The 19,569-nt window shown below is 36.7% G+C and overlaps 2 protein-coding genes across 4 annotated transcripts in view; both read right to left on the bottom strand.

Annotated features, from left to right (window-relative positions):
* Window positions 1–4,262: 4,262 nt before the first annotated feature.
* Window positions 4,263–10,403, bottom strand: isca1 (iron-sulfur cluster assembly 1). The gene is made up of 4 exons (XM_015375538.1): window positions 10,287–10,403; window positions 5,884–5,937; window positions 5,338–5,443; window positions 4,263–4,804 (listed from the first exon to the last, which is right to left on the bottom strand). Exons 1-4 carry the CDS (start codon window positions 10,386–10,388, stop codon window positions 4,656–4,658), a joined length of 411 nt encoding a protein of 136 aa, XP_015231024.1. The 5' UTR covers window positions 10,389–10,403; the 3' UTR covers window positions 4,263–4,655.
* Window positions 10,404–11,619: 1,216 nt separating this feature from the next.
* Window positions 11,620–19,569, bottom strand: part of LOC107085310 (terminal uridylyltransferase 7-like) — a 21,430-nt gene continuing 13,480 nt past the window's right edge. Inside the window, exons 22-29 of one of the 3 annotated variants that reach the window (XM_015375566.1) lie at window positions 17,824–18,001; window positions 17,696–17,743; window positions 17,474–17,565; window positions 17,275–17,390; window positions 17,017–17,195; window positions 14,004–14,077; window positions 13,844–13,907; window positions 11,620–13,195 (exon numbers count right to left, since the gene is read on the bottom strand). In XM_015375566.1, the coding sequence (XP_015231052.1) occupies window positions 12,999–13,195; window positions 13,844–13,907; window positions 14,004–14,077; window positions 17,017–17,195; window positions 17,275–17,390; window positions 17,474–17,565; window positions 17,696–17,743; window positions 17,824–18,001 (948 nt within the window). In that variant the 3' untranslated portion in view covers window positions 11,620–12,998. Of the gene's footprint in view, window positions 13,196–13,843; window positions 13,908–14,003; window positions 14,078–17,006; window positions 17,196–17,274; window positions 17,391–17,473; window positions 17,566–17,695; window positions 17,744–17,823; window positions 18,002–19,569 lie in introns of those variants that run through there. The other 2 variants (XM_015375567.1, XM_015375568.1) reach the window with 2 other exon arrangements.

Genomic DNA, 19,569 nt, shown 5'->3' with positions numbered 1-19,569 from the left:
CAACCAGAAAGAAATTAAATTAAGAAGTTCCAATGTTAAAAATCAGTTGTGTGCAACTATCTTATTATGTAAGGATGCTCTTTTTTATCTATTGATGTCTGGAAAAGTTCTTTGCTACGTGAGGCAACAAACCAGGTTTAGTTTGATCTTTTGAAACCACCTCAGTGAAGTGTATCTCTTCTTGGTGCCAAACCCTTTCTGATTGGTTGGTGTTACTGACATGGAATCCTGTTTTGTATAGTGTTATGTAAAATGCTTTGCTTTGACTTAGTGTTTCAGATCCACAAAATTATTTTAAAAAGATCAAGTAGTAAAATACACTGTGAAGTTTTAAAAACTATTTTTTTTTTTATTAGGGGAAAGTTCTATCCAAAGCAACCTGATTCCTTGTGAAAAAGTAATTGGCCTTTAAACCTCTAAACTGGCTGTTCCACAGTTCACAGCAACAACTTCCATCAAGAAGCATCGCAAGGCATCTCAGTGGGATTTAGGTCCAGACTTTGACTAGGCCACTCCTTCATTTTGTTATGGTTTCTCTGATCCATTTTACATGCAAACTTCTATGTGTGCGGCATAACTTTATTGCACTTAAGCTAAAGGTGATGAATGATTCATTTTCTGTTTAATGAATTTCTGGGAAAGAGAAGAATTATTTGAGTTTTGCTGATTTGGTTTCAGCGAAAACGCCAATCACTACCTCACACACAAATGAAATAACTGTTATAATAAATCAAAATTCTTGGTTAATCAGTTCATGGTTATTTTGTTGCCATGCAGATTAGATAAAGCCAAACAACAATATGAATGATCTCCAAGATTTTATCATAGGTGGTTGAAATACGCTTTAGGAGAAATACAAAGTCATGTTGTCTAGGTCATGTTTCAGTATTAAAACCAACTTTCTCGATTTGCTTAGCATTCTTTTTGCTTAGATGGGCTCTAATCATAATGAAAGATGTGAAACGGTCCTCTACATACAGCTGGAAGATGAAGGAGAAACATAGAAAATTTCCATCATGTATTGATAAACAATAGCTTGTCAATGGAGAGGACTTTTAAACAGTAAACAAGATAAGTCAGACCCACAAATGTTGTGTTTCTCTGGATTATTTACATTTATAAAGACTTTTACGCAATTGGGTTGCTTGATTAAATAAAATATAAAGTAGTAACTAACTAAGCATTAGTCTTGGTCTCTGCAAAAATAATAGTAAAACTGTGGGTAAGATATTATGATATTGAGCTGACCCACATTTTTAATGTGGAATTTAATGAATGCAGTTGAATTATTAGTGTAAAGGACAAACCTTTTGGTTCTGATACATTAGCTAAAGCCTAATTAAAGAATAAAACTAGTAATAATAAGGCAAGAAATGTTAGAAAACTTAAACTCTATCTTGCTCAGCATACCTTGATACAGGTAACAGGTCATTCACTTAAAATAAAATCCCCCACATTAGAACACTAAACTCTGAGCACCTTTCAGCATGGTCATATGCACACCTCTTCGGGCTTTCAAACTCACTGCATCAGTTTGTGCCAGTCAGGAAAAACATGACAAGAATTAAAGACTCGTTCAGCTCGTGAATCTCATTATAGGCTGCAACAGGATTATCTCTTCCAAAATGCTCACATGACAAAGATGCTGCAGACAGAAACTTATAACCGAACAGATAGTTCTCATCTCTAAAATCATCTTACTATAAAAAAAAGTTTGTCTGCCTTAAGATTGCTTCTGTTATGATATTTGTCAATTTTATTTGTTTGAAGAAAAAAAAAATGTAGTACCAGGCAAATACAACCTGAGCAATCAAAAACAAAGTAAATATAAAACTACTTGAATTAATCAACTTAAATGTTAATTTAAGAGTTGATTTAAAGCACCCTGTTTTAATTTTCTTAAGTCAAATTATTTTAACATGACACTGCTCTAACTCAGTCCATCTCTGATCATGAAACAGTGAAGAAAAACAAACCAAACATGGACGAGAAACAGCACCTCTAAGAAGCTGCATGGTTCTAGACTAGTGATGTTATATCTGGTGAGTGTGCCTTTCCATTTAGAAGGATAGTTTATGGTAGATATACTGTGTATAACAGGACCCACTCTCTCTGAAACCAATGCATTTTAAAGCTTTACTTTTATTTTTTATTATTTACAATCTCAACAAAACAAGCAAGATTTACATTGACATATTAAGACATTTTAGCAGCGCTCAAAAGGAGTAGGTAGAAGTTCAAGACCCCCTATTACAGTATTCATGTCATCTAACATATCAGGTCTTTTGATAAAAGGAATCATTACAAATCACACAAATTCAGTCACACGGATTTCATGTGATGTTTAAAAGCAACTCAGTTGACAGGATATGAGATTTTTTGGGGAGAGTAATTATTTCTGTTGGCAAAAAAGGAATTACCCTAAGGTTAGGATTCATTCAGTGATAACAACCTACTGAGCCTACTGGTAGGTAGGAGCTGACAATCTGAAGCCAATCCGTGTGACTAATAACCGCTAACAACCGCCATTTAATAGTGTGATAGCGTCCAAAGAGGCTGTTGAAAAGCCCTTCTCTTTGTCACATTATTCCACAATATGTTTTACAAAAAGTCAAGGGAGCATCAGGATGTTTTTTGTTTGTTTCTGTTAAATATTAGATATCTTTGTTATTTTTAATAAGAAGGGTTCTTCTGGGTTTTTTGGTGACCTCCTGGATGAGGCGTTAATAAACCTGGTTACTGTGAAGGCTCATCTTTATTCCATGTTTTCTCAGTTTTTGGAGAAAAGCCCTCTGAGTCCTAAAGATTTACTCTGTCGCCCTCTACAGACTGATAGATGTAAATTCATTTATTTTTATCTGTTCTGTAATTTCTTTTTAACAGGAACATGATGTGCTTTTTGATAACTTCTAGCCAAATTCATGAGGACAGGCTGATTATTTGAATAGGAAATTACTTTTTTCCTCAATTGGTTGGTTCTGATTTCTTTTTTGCTTTAATAGTTCAAAGGGCCATTTGATATTTACCCATGCTTGTTGTCACAATAGAAATATAACAATTAAGTGTAATGTAATTTTTCTTTCACAGCACGTTTATTAAAGCTCTGCAAGGACTCATTTGGGTTTGGGTCTCCCTCTTTGTTAGTGTCTACATTCCCCACTATGACTTTGCTTTTCATGTAGAGCAAAACAATGGCAGGAAAGGCATGTTTAACAGCTTTTCTGAAGTTATGGTACTAGAAACATAAACCGGTGGAGGAATCACAGTGAAATGACCCAGAATCTTTAGCCTCCAGAAGCAGCAACTCCAAAAAAGAACCGTATTTCCTAAGCTTCTCTAACACACATATTTCAGTAAGGTCAATAAAGTTAGACATGATTGAGCAGAAGAAAAGAAAATGCTGTATGACTTTTTTCATAGTCTCAAGAGAAGCTTAAACTGTTTGATATAGTTTATATAAGTCAATTCTTTGTAGAGTCACCATTTGCCATCAATACACATGAACTTTTTTAACAAGACAACATGCAAGATCCCATTTCTCCTCGAGCATGCTGTTTAGAAGTTGCTGTTTGCATCACTCATTAAAAGCTTGCTTTCCAAAAGATTTGCAATTTTTCCACTATGTCAGACTCACCACCGGTAAGTGAAAATGGGGATGAGCATGTAGGACGACCTTACATAAACATATCACCAGAATGATTGACAATTAGGAGGACCATTTATTTTGATGATCCACCTGGAAAAAGAACCTCCTCCACTTTACCTTTAATAACAGTCGATGATATAAATTGAACATCACAGTCACGCAAAGAGTAGAAGAAATTAAGGCCTTATTTTTCTTTTTAGCATTTTTATTTACATAAACATATTGCACAGGTAAATGATTTGAAGAGCACAGTCAACACAAACAATCTAGTCTCTGATGAGGCTAAGATACTACCAGAAACCTTCTGTACTCTTACATGAGGGATACATGTTTTGTGCGTTTGGTGGTTTTGTGCGTATTTGTTGTTCAAGGAATTTACATGTTTTTTTTTTTCTATTTACACACATAAATACAAACCTAGCAATGTTATAAACTGATAAAACAGCTTCAAGACACTCAAACCCCTCTGGCAATTCTGTAGACTAGCCTGGAGAACAGGACTCTGGTACAGTGCTTTTATCAGGCAGCTGATGTTGGTTTACCACCATCATACATCCTAATAGTTTCAAGGAGTAAACCCTCTACAACTCCGAGTTAATAAGCACATTCTTTTTCATTTTCATCTGCATTAATTGTTAGATTTGACAAAAAAAAAAAAATGAAAATTCTGTGGACTAAAACCAGTTTGTTTCTTAGAACCGAATGTTTTCTCAAACAGAACTGAGAGCAGAGAAGAGCTTTTAAACAGAAGAGAAACTTCAACGTAAAATAACTTCTGGCTTTGGCTACACATCGTTTGGAAATCTTTGAGGGCAAACAGAAATTCAGAGCTGGACTGATCTGGTACGCATGCGTGAGTGGTCTGCAGAAAGATGAGGCCGGAACCGGTGGGGTGTCCTCATCTCGAAGATTTCCTCACACCCAACTTCCTCGTTGGCATTCTCTCTGTCTTCAAGTCTGGGTTGGAGGCCAGGGAAGGAGCAGGGGAGGGACGGTGAAACAGCGACGCTCAGATGTTGAAGCTTTCCCCACAGCCACACGTGCCTTTGATGTTAGGGTTGTTGAAGATAAACTCACTGGACAGCTTTGACTCCACAAAGTCCATCTCAGTTCCCAGAAGGGTGAGCTGAGCCTTCTTCTCAATAAACACTCTCACACCTGAAAGAAAGCCCAATGAAACACTCAGAGCATGTAGTACTGCAATTAATGGTTTTATCACAAAGCTAAATTACTTTGAAATCCTACAAAACCCAAGCTGTTGTTTCGTTATGGTAGTAGTTTAACATGAAATTTCTATTTGTGTTATACAAAAAGACCATTGCATCTTTTAGAGAGAAGATCGACTCAAGCGGAAAAAAAAAGAAGTTTATTCAAGCCAACTCAATTTCTCCTACAAATGCACCATAGAGGTATCTTCTTAAAGCTGCTGACAGATCAGAACCAAAAGGGAGGAAAAATAAAGTTCTCACAGATGATAACTAATGATACTGTGATAATTATGCAACCGTTAGCATGCGGCTACAACCCACTTGATTCATTATATATAAATATTTTTATATACATACTGAATACATTTAAAAAATAAAACATTCTGGAGTTGCTGATGCTGCAGGACAAAATCTGCTAACCATGTAGGTAGCGTCACTGCTTCCAGGCTGTTTTTAAAGCAGTTTTGCAGGCGACACACTTACCATCCTGTAGCACTTCCTCATCTGATTTCTCTCTCTCTGTTGTGTATTCCAGAGTGTAAGTCAGCCCATTACAGCCGCGTGTTCTCACTCCCACCTTCAAACCAATCTGTTGATGAGGCAACACAAGCATATCGACACACTCTGTTGTTAAAATGCTAACATTTAAGAAAAGAACAACTTTTCCATCCACTAAGGATCATTGATGATCTTGTCTCAGTGTTTCTATAAACACGACATTTTGAGCTAAAATCCATTTATCAAGTGAGTGTTGTCTCCTTCCACAGGACTGATAAAACTATCAGCTCAAACTGATAGTTTTGTTTTAAGTAAATCATATCTTAAACAAACAACTGTATTTCCTAACCAGGAATAGATTTAATTGAGGCGATCTTCAGTCAATCTGTGAAACTTGTTGCTTCCTTTTAACTGCATAAAGCTAAAACCAGTTTATCAAAGCCAACCTGACAGAGCAGAGGAAAGATAAACTGTCTCTCTGATAAAAGCAAAACCAAACAAAAGTTGCAGTCAATCAGTTTGTTTACTCACATATTCTGGTTTGTCCTGCAGCAACAATCGGATTTTGCTCACAGCAGCAGGAGTCTACAAAAAAGAAAACAATCAAAATAAGGGGTGAGCCACAGAGCTAGTGTACATGTTGGGTTCAGAATGAAGCATCTGGAACTCTACAGAGACATACTGACACATATCTAGGTTATAACATCAGTTTTTCCTGCATTTGATACCTTTCAATTGACTGACATAACTCAGTCGACCTAAAACTTGTCTGAATTTGTAAGCATCAGCTGCAGAGGAACAAAACCACCTGTGTTATCACACGTGGAAGGGATTTGGGGCTCAATGTGGACACACATGGGCCACTAGGTGCTGATCCCTTTAAACCTCTCAGGTCTGTGCTGCTGCTTTTAAACATGCAGACCAGAGCTGCAAAATGCACTCTACTGCAGTCATCACTGCAAATGATTCATGTTTTCATGCTCTACAAAGCAGTATGGTGCACTTATTTGTATTTAAACGTAAACTTTTATTTAAACCTTTTTTGGGGGGAGCTGTCGGCCTAGTGATTTAGAGCAGTTTTTGTGCTCTGAGAAGGTTGCAAGTACCTGGTTTGATTCCCACAGCCTGCACTCCGTCCCTTAGTAAGACCCTTAACCCCGCACTGCTCTCCAGGCACCGCAAGATGGCAGCTCACTGCTACCCAGTTCTCCAGTGTGAGATCAATAAAGTTCAATTATTATCATTATTATTATTTAACCAGGAAAGTCCAATTGAGATGAAAATGTCAAACAAATAACGAAAATGAATCATTTCAAGTGTTCACCAGTTCTCTGACTCTGGAAATAAGTTCAGTTAAATTTCCAGGATTTTTGTAACACACTCCATGAAGAAGGAGCCAAGTAAATAGCAGCCCCTTTTCCTTCCCCAGTTTCTCTGCAGGGAATTGGAGCCGACAGCGATTAATGGGCATTAATCAACACAATGAGTAAGAATCCACCTTTCTCTGTGTAGCAACAAGATAAAGGGGGAAACAAATGGAAATAAAATGGGATTTTATCCCCAATTTATACTTTCATAGCCAAGTTAAACAAAAATATCATGACCTGCTGTTTTTTTTCCCCTTCTAATATCTTGCAGGCCTAATAGACAGACAAAAAAGTGTGACAGCCTCAAGTCTTTTCATAACATCACAATTTAAGAGCCATTTGAAGAACTTCTGTAACAAACACTCTTGCTGATCCACAGAAGCTTCCTCAAAGATCCCCCCTCCCCCATTCTGGATCTGACTGTGTCACCTCTCATGATGCAGCATTTACTTAAGGACTCTTTATCTTCTGAGGCCGTTGGACAAACACATTATCTCGCTGTCGGCAGAGCGCCTCAGCTGATCTTCTCCATCAGCGTCTTTTCAAACCCACCCATTTCAATCCAACCACGACAGCACTGACTGTTTACTTTTCGTCCCATTTCACTAATAATGCCACGTTGGGGTCGTAGTTAGACAAATTAAGGCAATGCTATAAATCACTGTATTGTATTAAGTTTAAATCAAATGCTTCAAACACTGACGTTATAAACAATGAACAACTTTAAAACATTTGGTGTTTGGATATTTTTTTGTTAACGAATAATATGAACATAGATTTAGAAAAATTGAAAAAGTGAACCTCTTAATTGAAAACGTTTCCTAGAGGAAGGAAACCCCTAAAATGAACCATTTATGCTAAACCAAATTAAAATATAGTAACAAACCAGTACGAATATAAAATACTATTTAACCAGATGTGAACATCTGGCTCTATATATATATAAAACTCTTGCTTTCTTTGGTCTGTAGTTCCTATACAAATAAAACTTGAAAAATGGCACTGATTAGGGCTGAATGACAGACCAAAAAATATCTCTACATCTTCAAGCTGAATTGCAACAAACGATATTTATCTCTATTCATTTTTTAAAATTAAAGTAACTATAAAAAGAAACATCTAAAAAATTTTCAAACACAGAGCTGCCGACAAACAGTGAGTGAAGAAATTAATTTATAGGCATATGTTAAATGATAATTACAACAGAATGTACACCAAGACAAACAAGATACTCTCAGCTTATATCCTCTTGGTAAAAATGTATCTCCAAAGATTTATACTGATAATTATAATGGGTTAAAATATTCCAATACATAGATTGGACTTAGAATAAGTTCACCTACTTTAATAGACTAAATTTGTCAGACAACATAGTAAGGCTACAGAAATGATAAAAATAACCATCTAATCGGCAGCTGAATACAGTGCAGTATTTGCAGCAGTGTGGACAGTCCACCATTACTGTCAGATATGCCGAAGAAAGCAAAGCCAAAAAGGTGAGGCTTTCAAGTTACCATCTGCATTCATGACCCTTGGTCATGTGGAGTGGGTAATGACCAAAAGAATGAGTTTAAGCAACTGAAATGAGCTGCCTCCACAGGGTGGAGGACGGATATGCCTTCGGGGAGGAGGGGGATGAGATGCTCACAGGAAAAAGGGCAGCTTGTCCATATCAAAAAGAATCTGTAGCAGTGGTTTGTGGATTCAGTATATGTTACCATGGGTAATTCCATTGGTAATGCTTCAGCTCAAATTGCTGGGTTTGTTATCATGCAGTTAGTTATTCCACATTAAACAACTTTTAAAGCCAACAACTTTAGTATCAATTGAAATACATTTTATTTTACTGAAATTCCTTTTATTAGAAAAGGAATTGAGTTAGGAAGCATCTTTGATTCGTGTCCTCCTTAGCTGCTTTTGTTATGCATAAAATGCTTGCAGGAAATGCACCTTCACATAGAGCTTCTACTGTCCAAGTCAATATAGACCATATCAATAACCAAAAGGGGGGAAAACAAATATAAGGAAAAGAAAAAAAACATGAAATAAACTCACATAGCATGGGAAAAAAAACACATATGTCTAAAATATGAGCTATCTTTGATCTTAACAAATTTGACCTGAAAGTTCTTTAGAGCAGAAGACTCTTAAAAGAACAGTTGCTGAAAGGTTACCCCTTATGTTGAAATTTCAGTTAAACTTTTAACGCAAAGTTAAAATAATCATTTATGCCTTTTAAGACATCTTTTTATTTAACTTGACTTTTTGAGCTATGTTGAGATTTTTAATGAATCTAATGAACAGGATGCTTTCCATGAAAGCTGTTTACAATGTGCTCCAATGGAAAATGCTTTAGAGGTAGAGACAGGTTTTACCACAAAAGGCTGGGAAATGCCTCAGTCTGTCCCCTGGTGAGCTGGAGGGTGTTGCTTGGAAGCGGGAAGTCTGGGGTCTTTGTTTGACCTGGTCTGAGACAGGCTGTAAAATATGGATATTTGCCGTTTTGTTCCTACTTGCCGACCAAGTTGTTTTGCAGATCCTTTGAAATGTGGGGTTATGATTTCTTGTCACTGGAAATCGTTTAGGACCTTCCATTTAGAGGTTTTGGCAACAGTTGTATATGCATGCATTTCAGTTTATAAATATGTGTGTGTGTGTGTGTGTGTGTGTGTGTATATATGGTCTTGTTTTACCTACAATGTGAGGGAAGTATTTAGAAAAATGTCCTACATGCGAGGACTTACAGGTACATATGGGGACATTTAACTGGTCCCTATATGGTAAATTTCTGTTCTTTGAGTTGTTGTTAGGTTTATGGCTAAGGTGTGAATTCAGTTTAGCTTAGGATTAGGTACATCTTGGTAATAGTTAGGTTTAGGCCATATAGAATTAATGCAAGTCAATTAAATGTCCCAATATGTCATGAAAACAAAGCTATTTGTGTGTGTGTGTGTATTTTTTTCTAATTTACTAGATATTACGTCTGTGCTCGAGTAAGGAAAATACAAATGAGCAAACATTTATGTAGCTTCTCAAAGTAAAAGCAAAACATCCCCATATAAATAGCTGCTGTTTTCTTTAAAATTATTCAACTGGGGGCTAAATGTCTTGGACATTTTTTATGCAAAATATAACAGCTTAAATGCATATCGCCACTTTGTATTTCGCAGTTATTGAAAGATTAATTCAGTTTGAAGACATTTGGTTTAATCAAACATAATGCTTTCTATAAGACGCATGTTACAAACAGCTATCCATACAGCAACTATTTATGCTGATCGAGTCCTTTTTAGAGTTAAAAGTAGCTATAAGACCAAAGTAACAATGTTCTACACATGTGTCTGCTTGATAGGCTACTGACTAATAAAGAAACAATGACAGTTCAGTAAAGAAGAGAAAAACATCAGCAGATATAACGAGTCAGCGATGGTTAGCTTACTTAGCTAACTTACACAACTGACACCACACTGACAGACGCCCGCGCCGAGCACCACACCTTTCCAGAATCACACACTAGTTATAAAATGTGTTATACGTTGAGTTTCAAAGCCCGTGCGTTTAACTCACCAGTGTTAAAGCCGCTCTAGTGGCTAAAATCTTTCTTTTATTAACCGCTCGGACGGTCGCTCGCATCAAGGAGGCAGACATGTTGATACTACTAAAAATCATAACAATGATTTGCGCAAGCGTGTAAACACGTATAGGAACGCCCTCCAAAAATCCGCGATACATGATTGGCTAAAAATTTGACAGGCAGGCAAATTAACCAATGATCGTGGGGGGATAGATCTAGAAAGACGGGAGTCATTTTCAGTTATGTAACCTCTTTTATATACATTCCTTATGTACTTTAGCTGTAATTTATTTTTACTCTAAAATATCCTATGCTGCAATATTGTGTCGCTTCGTATTTTAATGCAAACGTAGGGGCTCATAATGAATATTTGAAGTTGTCAACAGAAAGCACACCCTGGCCAACGCCATTTTTTTCCTGACTGTTTTTGTATTTCGTGCCGAAAACAAAAAGTTCCGAACTCTGTGTTCCCGTCACCTTCTAATTGTGTCCAAGGCGGGCCGCCGTACACACAACAAAGGGAATTTAAAGGCCGATTGTTTTTTGTTTTGTTTTTTTATTTTCAGTTTGAAAAAATGTACACAAATTAATCATACTTTTAACCATACGTACAATAAAATATACTCTAAATATCAAGTAACATTACTTATCCTGACTGCACAAACTACAGACTGGAAGTAAACATCAACTGGAAATGCCACAAATATAAGACGTTCACTGTTTCACCAAACTGTACAACAGCTCCATAGTAAAGTAGCTGGTATTATTGGTCTACTTACCTTTGGAAAAATACCTAATAATAAACCTCAATTAAAACTATACTGCAACTGACGTCACATTTACCAAATTTGAACAAAGCAGCTAAGACCATTTTCATTGATCCTGCAAATTTTCCTTTAAACATCACTCTATATAATCATTTATTAACATATGTTGTACACCAATTAAACATTATAATGTTAAGCTATCCTATGCATACCACTATATAACCTTTCAACCATGCTTCAAAAACCAAAAAGTTTTTACTTTTGTCTTGAATTTAATGAAGGTTCATATAGGGCTCGGTGGCAGGAGGTCATAAATATATGGATACAGCAATATTAAGACTTATCCCAGCATTGATAGTGAATAGAAAAGAAAATAGAACTGCCACATATGTGTTAAGCATTTTCTTACATTTTTTACAAACTGAATGTTGCATATTTTTTTAGGCAAGCTTCAAGTCTTTTTGGAATTGCTTTTAGAGCTATATTTGTTATTATTTTATTGTTATGTCCATAGTGCAATATCTAACCACTGTATTTGAAGAAAAAACACTGCACAAGAGGTTGTAAAATGATGTTTTATTTTCTTTCCCCAGACAAAATCGAGTGTTAACCAGCCTTTCCTTCCTAGATCAGGACTCCTTAATTACACATGAAATGCTTTGATAATTTCAGTGCATCAAAACAATTATAAAAAGGCTGGTATTAAAATAAACTCAAACAATAAAACTCATGAAAACAAAAGCTTTGTTTTAGAAAAATGCAAAAATAAAAACGGCATTTTTTGTATTTAATAATTAACTCTTGGCAGGGAAAAATGAACAAGCAGCAAAATAAATTGAAGGGCTTGGACCCTCACAGTGCAGCTACCAAATCTGTGGTATCCATATAAAAGGGCCTGAAATTCAGACCCATGCCGGTCTGAAACTTTTTCCCTCAGCAACGTTATTCCATTTCCAGTCATGAGTGAAGAAACAGTGTTGGAAGATTAGCCTCTGTCTTCGCATGCAGGCATATAAGCGACGGCATAGCTCTCACAGCAAATCCTTTAATTTTTTTTTCCAACCCAACTTGATTAATCATTCTAGGGGATTTATACAGAAAAAAATAGGCCTCATTGAAGCACAAAAATGAGGCAGAATTTAAAATATAAGGTAAGAAAATAAAAGAACCCCATACAACTAAACATTGCCATTAAAATCTTCATCAAGTTATTATTAAACGGCAATAAAAATATGAATCTCTAGCAGACCAGAGCAACATTTTATAACATAGTGATTTTACATTGAGATGGTGTTTGTATAAACAACTGAGTTAAGGCATTAAAAAAACAATGCCAATCTTCTTCGTTTTCATTTTAGCAGAAAACCTCTGCACATAATATCCTAGTATTTTTTTTAACACTAAATCTTTGAGGATTACGGGAGGCAGATTTGAAATTGCCATTACTGAATTGGTTTGCAAAGAATAAAAAAAAATTAACAGAATGAAAACAAAGAAACTGGACATGTATAATGGCTTCTCTTGGTAAGAAATAAAAGTTTTAAAAGCACCTCTAAAGAGGAAACACACACATAAAAAGGCCCTTTTTGGCTTCAAGTCTCAATGTCCAGGCTTTGGCTTTTTAATGGGCAACCAACAACCCAATAATATCATCCAGATTCAGGGAGTATTCCCTAAATAAGGGTTGTAGTCTGTGGAGATAACACAAATCCTTCGTTCTGAGAATCCAGTGGGCGCTGTCACTCTTCTGGGCTTTTCTTGGGACCAAAGCGGCTTAAGTTTTGACGAGCTAAACTACCTAGGATGACACCAGAAAGCAGAAATTTTGATTTTTTTTTTTTAGGAAGTATGATTTTTATCCAGATTAAACAGACAAATAAAAGAGAGGTAAGATAGCTACATTATCCAGGTCCGTTTACAGTGGCTTTATTTTCACCCCTATAGCCTCGAAAAAGCAATCAACAAATCACGCACTTTTACTGCAAAGAACTTGACTAAACAGCAGACTAATATGCAGAAGTTAAAGCAAAGATCAAGAAATAGAAGCAGGACTATACTCCAAAGTCCTGAGGAACATGGAGGAGTCTGGGGATGGTGCAAATACTCAATGTTCTCATTCTCTCCTCTCACCAACCCTAAACGGGAAAATCACCCAGAATATAGAAATGCATTATTAACCTTTGCAAAGACTGTTGACAGAGGTTATTACTGCATTAATTTAATCGTTCTAAATAGAAGAACGGAAACTGTGTGAAATTATGTCTTAAATAAACAGTAAACTTCAGGATACTGTGACACGCCGTCCAAAGGCTTACCAGATGTCCCTGACCTTTGCAGATGTTTGGGAATTACACCAGTGGACAGACGAGTCACAGCCCACGACTTACACTTTACTTCAAAGAGTGTTTTTTTTTTTTTTTTAAAAGGCAAACAAAAAGATAAAATAAGGATGTTTTATGTGATATTAGCTGTACTGTTATATTAACGCCACATGTATCATTGCCAAAAGTATTTTCTGGGTTGGATTCACTCCCATATGAACCTGAGTGATGCCCCATTCTTAACATGTCAGGCCACATTTGAATGCTATACGGGCTTCAACTCTTCAGGGGAGGCCTATAACAAGGTTTACAGAAATACTGACCGTGCCAGTCTTCTGGGGTTTTAACACCAGTGGGAAAGGAAGTGACTGGAGGAACTGGGATTTATTTTTTGGAGGTTGAGAAAACACTTCAGGCAATAAAGCGTCTGTGGCGGCAGAAATGCACTGGAAAATCAAATACCTGCTTGTGGACTAAGAATTACATTCTGTTGCTTTCTCCTCCTTTCTTCTTGTGCAGATAAGCCCTGAGAAACAGCCACAGGATTACGCAGCAGATCATAAAAGCATATTTTGCCAAAAATATATTCGCCATGATTTGTGATTCAATTCAGGAAACAAACCTGATTCCCCTTTTCTCTCCTATTCTTAAGGTGGCCTGACGAGGGGGGGGTTAGGTTTTCCATTTTCACATTACCTGCAACATGATAAAAATAATTAAAGGATGCGAGAGACAGGATGCATAATATACAATGAAAAAATCCTACTCTCCAATGTCACTGATGTGGTAGACTTCGTCAGATCTCTTCTCCTCACACCTTCTGCAGGTTGGACCCAATATTGAATCCATCTTCCAAACACACTGAGCAAGCCTGCTTCTTTTATAAATCTGTTTTAACTACTATTATGTCTGACATATAGCACCATCTCCATCCTAACAGGCACTACTCTTTTCTTTTCAATGTTAATGGAGCACAAACTACTTTCTTGTCCGTAATATCCTTACCTCAGTTCCTTTCAGTGAGTGTCAAAGCATATTTCTATATAATGCTCCTCATTTCCAAAGGCACTGGCATCTCCATTTGACCTTCCTCAGAGATAAAGATTTTTCAACATTCATTAAGGAACAACTAACATTTTGTGTCTACATGCTTCAAGCAGAATCATCAAGTTTGCACATCTGAGGCTATTTAGCACATTTAAAAAGAAAGCCAGAAAGGAGTGGCTTCTATTGTCCAACCAAGTTAAAAACCTTCAACGTTATGTTGCATTTCAGCTTATAGACTGAATTCACTGTAACCCAGTTATTACAAGGTAGCATAGTTGTCTGTTCCACCAGACTGAAGGTAAATCAACATACACGCCTCTAACTATGTTCCTTGGTAGTTTTTCTGTGTAACACACCTCTTATGTTGTGTTGTGATACTTGTCAACCATATTTCAGTAAAAAAAAGAATGAAACTAATGAAAATTAGCTAAACTAAGCTACTATATACAAAAAGGAAGGGAAAAGATGGTTGAAAACCATATTACAGTTTAGCATGGATCTTGTGTTTGAGAACCAAAGTTTATCTGGAAGAATTTTGGATGTGATCAAATTAGCTTTTCACAAATTTAGAACGACTAGAATGTTTCAGGCCAATTCACAATGCAAATAAATGATGAATAAAACATTATTTGGCCAAATTAATGTTTTATTAAATAATTTGCTTAATCGGGAACCAGTAACCTTTAGTTGAATTATTGTTTACCCTCTGTAATAGCCAGCAGCAAATAGACATGAGAATTCAATTAAATTCCTTTTGGTCATAATTTGGTAATGGAAATGTAATGAGCATGTGAGAAAACAAAATAAGACTAACGTTATATCAGTCTTTAAGCCTTCAGCCGATCCAAAATGCTGCAGCCAGGGTTCAGATGAAAATTAAAAAGAGAGATCATATCTCTCCTATCCTAGCTTCTCTTCATTGGTTTCCTATTAAATACAGAATATAATTTAAAATCCTCACATATAAAGCCTTAAATGGCCAAGCTACGTCTTATATCAGAGATACAATTGTTCCTTATGTTCCTAACAGAGCACTTAGCTCCCAATCTGCAGGTCTACTAGTGGTTCCTAGAATTTCTAAAATTAGAATGGGAGGTTACCATCCTTGAGAGAAATATCAGCTGTGCAGCTGTCATCAACACCTTTGTTTATAGATGTTTGAGATTGACCCGTTTTTCAGTGTAGTACTGTTTATCTGACTGTGACTGGCTGGATGTCCTCTCTTCATCCTCTAACATGGGAGCTGGCTCGGAGCTTATCTGCCTGGCTGTGCGTTTCCTGGATGGGGCCGCCTATTGTATCTCTGCTTCTGTCTTCTTGAACCCCAGTCCGTCCAGGGAGATGGCGGCTCACACTGAGACTGGTTGTGCTGGAGGTTTCTTCCTGTTAAAAGGGATTTTTTCCTCTCCACTATTGCTACAAGCATGCTTAGTGTTAGGAAGTGCCTTTGAGTCAGTGAGTCGATGCAACTGGTTTTCCTTAGATAGAAAACTGTAATTAATTTGACTGTATGGTCTGGTGAACTGTAAAGTGCCTTGAGATGACATGTGTTGTGAATTGGCACCATATAAATAAATTGAAATAAATTGTGGAAACATTGTTGAAATTTAGCCCCAAGCATATGTTTAATGCTAGGAATATTTGCTAGCGCAACTTTATTTTCTTTAGTTATGTTTGAGTAAGTCTGTATACCTTGCCGAATTGTTTACAATTTAACATTTTTTCAGATGTATTTATAAATTTGATTAATAATCTTACTGCTGTTTCTGTGTTTATATTTTAATGTTGGGTTTGACTTTTTTTTTTTTTTTTTTTTTTACAGGTATAATGCAGGATGTTCCATTTCTGGGTTGATCACCAATTGTCAATCATTCCGGTGGTATGTTAATGTAAGGCCTTCCTAGGTGCTCGTCCTCATTTTCACTTATCAGTGGTGAGTCTGACATAGTTCGAAAAATTGCAAATCTTCTTTAGGAAAGTAAGCTTGAATGAGCGATGCAAACAGAAATTTTTAAACAGAGCGTGCACGAGGAGAAATGGGCTCGTGCACGCTCTCGCACAAGTTTAATAGACGTTCCCTCTCGAGAGCGGGTACAGGGTTGTGCATGTGAATTTTTAAAGTGGAGAGGGCAGGTCTTTTCAAAAATTCTCGAATATACGCCACTATACCTTTAAGTAGCAGACTTGTTAGTTTCAGGTGTGTTTTCAGTTATTTATAAAAGCCTATGGATTTTGGCTACCGTACTTGTGTAAGTCTGGAAAAATATATAAATATAACTAATCCAAAAAAAACCCAACAAGTTCAAGGTAAAAGCAATTCAAACTGGACGGAGATAATGAATTATGTTGGGAAAGAGGATTTTTGCACCAGACTATCTTTAACTTAAAAATTCAAGGATATTTTCAAGATTAGTGTAAAATTAAATAAACTGACCGACCTCTGTGAAACAAAGCTACATATATGTGATTTGTTTCTCTATCATATGTACTTGCTGATTCAATTCACTATAATTTTTATCTTGCTTTTCCTCTCTGTTTATTTATTCAATAAAAATATCTGTGAGGAAATGAAGGAAACCTCCAGAAACCTGCAGGACTTCTGTAAAGGTGACAGTCCTTCTTGATGTGGGAGCTTGATCCACACAGGAAGCAGCAGCGCATCTCCAGTGCATCTCTTTTCTTCCAGTGTTTCTTCTTGTATCTGACTGGATCCACGAGTTCCTCTGTGGAATCCTCAAAGTGCTCTGATTCCCGTTGTTTTTTCGGTCTAGTAGAAAACAAGCAGTGTCACACAACATTCCCAACATATGAATTTTTTGATTCACCTAATAAGAAAAGGTACCCACTTGTTGCGCATGGGACAGTCTTTTAAAAAGTGTCCAATCTTGCCACAGACCCGGCAGCAGCGATCGTTGGGTGCTACTTTTCCCTCGGTCAGAACCTCTGGGTCAAAAAAATACTCCTGCACACAAATATTACGATATCACTGCTTCATTTGAGAATCGTTAAATATAAAGCTAGAGTGTCCAGATTTCTAAAACAGACCATTTCAGTGGGATAAATTGGTGGAAACACTCTCACAGGTGTGCCAAACACTCTTCTTCCATTGATGAATGCCTTCATGATAAAGTTTGTCACTATTTTAATGACAAAAAAATATATATATATATATTGTAAAAAGGGTTGACAGTTTTGAAGGAATATAAAAATTAAAACTGGGACAATAAAGTAGAGATAACAAAGAAGAGATTGAAAAAATGATCTCACTTCTCCTGGACAGACCGGCACCCAAATTATGATTCAGGTCAAATGGATCTGGAACGTGACATGACAAGAGTTTCAGGGGACAATGCAGCAAAACATTTTCAATCATTATAAATGTAGATCAAACTGACCTTCAATGACAATGTACTTCGAGGTCCACTGCTTGTTGAACGTGGTGAGACGGGCGTGCTGTCGGATACAAACGACATGCTCTCTGAAGTCAAACTCCTCTGTGTAGAAGCGGAGCAAGCCGAGCCAGAGCTCCCCCACAGTCTCAGTGTTTTTTCCACAATGTGGCCAGTAAAGGGGCTGCAGGTGGACAATAACATATATAAACGTTTAGAACAGCTCAAATAAGCACACAAAAAGTGCCTTGCTTAAAAACCCTTGAATGTATTTTATTGTATATTCATGTGAAGAATAAATACTGGAAATGCTGCTTTAATAAGCATTGCGGCTTCTTTAATAAAATCCTTTTGCATATTAAAAACCAGCAGCTGATATTACGGGGATCATTCATTTAACGAATCAGCATGAAACGTCCCAACCCTTTTTACTGTTTATTTGTAAAAATTCTTGTAACATTTAGCTTTCACTTCACAAGCTAAATTAAGATTCATCACCTAAAACCCAGCTAAGGCGCACTAGAAAAGTGAAAAAGTTCATTGGCTATAAATGCCTACAGCTATTAACCTATACAGCACAGGGATTAAAGCAAAACAAAAAAAAATCCTGAGCCTGAACTTTTTCGACACAGGCAAGAAACTCTTTCCACATATATATGCGAGTATATGTGTATTTTCAAACCATGCCAGGGGGGTGTGGGGGCATGGGATCAGAGATTGCATGAATGATTGAAGAAAAAATGTGACTTTTGAAAATCCAATACCACAAATGGCCAGAAGATGGAAAGTACATCTATATCTATGCATGTGCCAAATTTCTTTTGATATCCAGTTATACTGCAGAGCGTTCCTGGAGCACAGCATACAGAAGCAAGCGCCTGGTTCACCTAACTTTCTGCACCAGCAGCTATATGGCTTGCCATCTTGCCCCGTCTCCTCCAGCCATGCCCAGCGCCATTTATTTTTGAGACCTTTATCTATGGTCGTGACATCTTCCTTGGAGGTCATGAATTGCATTGTGCCCACTCCATGCAATTCCGTTCTCTCCATCGTCCTTCTCTCCAAACACAAAGTTTCATTTATTTATTTTTTTACTTTTTACACGTCTCTCCGTTGAATGGAGCCGCAAATGACGCAAGGTGACTTTTCATGTAGAACTTTAGCCCTGTACCACAATCTATCTGGCGACTTGAGCAAGAAACGAGAGCAGGAGGTACATGCTTTTCTAAGACCTGCCTCCCTTGATCTTCTGATTGGCTGATACTGTTAGTTTCAGATCGCTCCTTTGCTACCATTGACTGACAAATGCAAGAGGGATTTTGATTGTCTTTATTTTATTTATTTTCGTCAATTTATTTTCGAGTAATTTCTTTTTACCTACTGTGCGGTGACCAGATTTCTGCAATCTAATCTGGGGACATGTCCAGCTCATAGATAAAAATAAATACATTTTATGAAAACTAAAATAGGAAACGGGGATAGTGATGTTTTCATCAATTTTTACATATTAATATTTAAACAAAAATCAAGTGCGAAATCCAGGAATGTGCCTCTTCCATTTCCTCAGATAAATAATATTAATCAATCAACAGTGCATATTAGTGACATTCAGTCTTCTTTCTTCTTCCCTTGTCAGCAATATAACATTGTTTTCAGGGACAAGATAGTTTGCATCAATACAGTCTGTGGGAATTTCCCTCTTTTTCCATTCCAAAAATTAAAATGAAACTTTATTTTATATATATATATATA

The sequence above is a fragment of the Cyprinodon variegatus genome, unplaced genomic scaffold (assembly GCF_000732505.1).
Source record: "Cyprinodon variegatus isolate N-32 unplaced genomic scaffold, C_variegatus-1.0 Scaffold121, whole genome shotgun sequence".
NCBI lineage: Eukaryota > Metazoa > Chordata > Actinopteri > Cyprinodontiformes > Cyprinodontidae > Cyprinodon > Cyprinodon variegatus.
This window is presented reverse-complemented; position numbering and strand designations above follow the sequence as displayed.

Bases quoted from the DNA above. Each gene is read 5' to 3' on its own strand.
- isca1 (XM_015375538.1), bottom strand. From the start codon at position 10,388: ATGATTTTTAGTAGTATCAACATGTCTGCCTCCTTGATGCGAGCGACC. The intron at 5,938-10,286 runs GTGAGTTAAACG...TCTTTTTTGTAG, and splicing joins CTAGAGCGGCTTTAACACTG to ACTCCTGCTGCTGTGAGCAA. The intron at 5,444-5,883 runs GTGAGTAAACAA...CCTCATCAACAG, and splicing joins TGCAGGACAAACCAGAATAT to ATTGGTTTGAAGGTGGGAGT.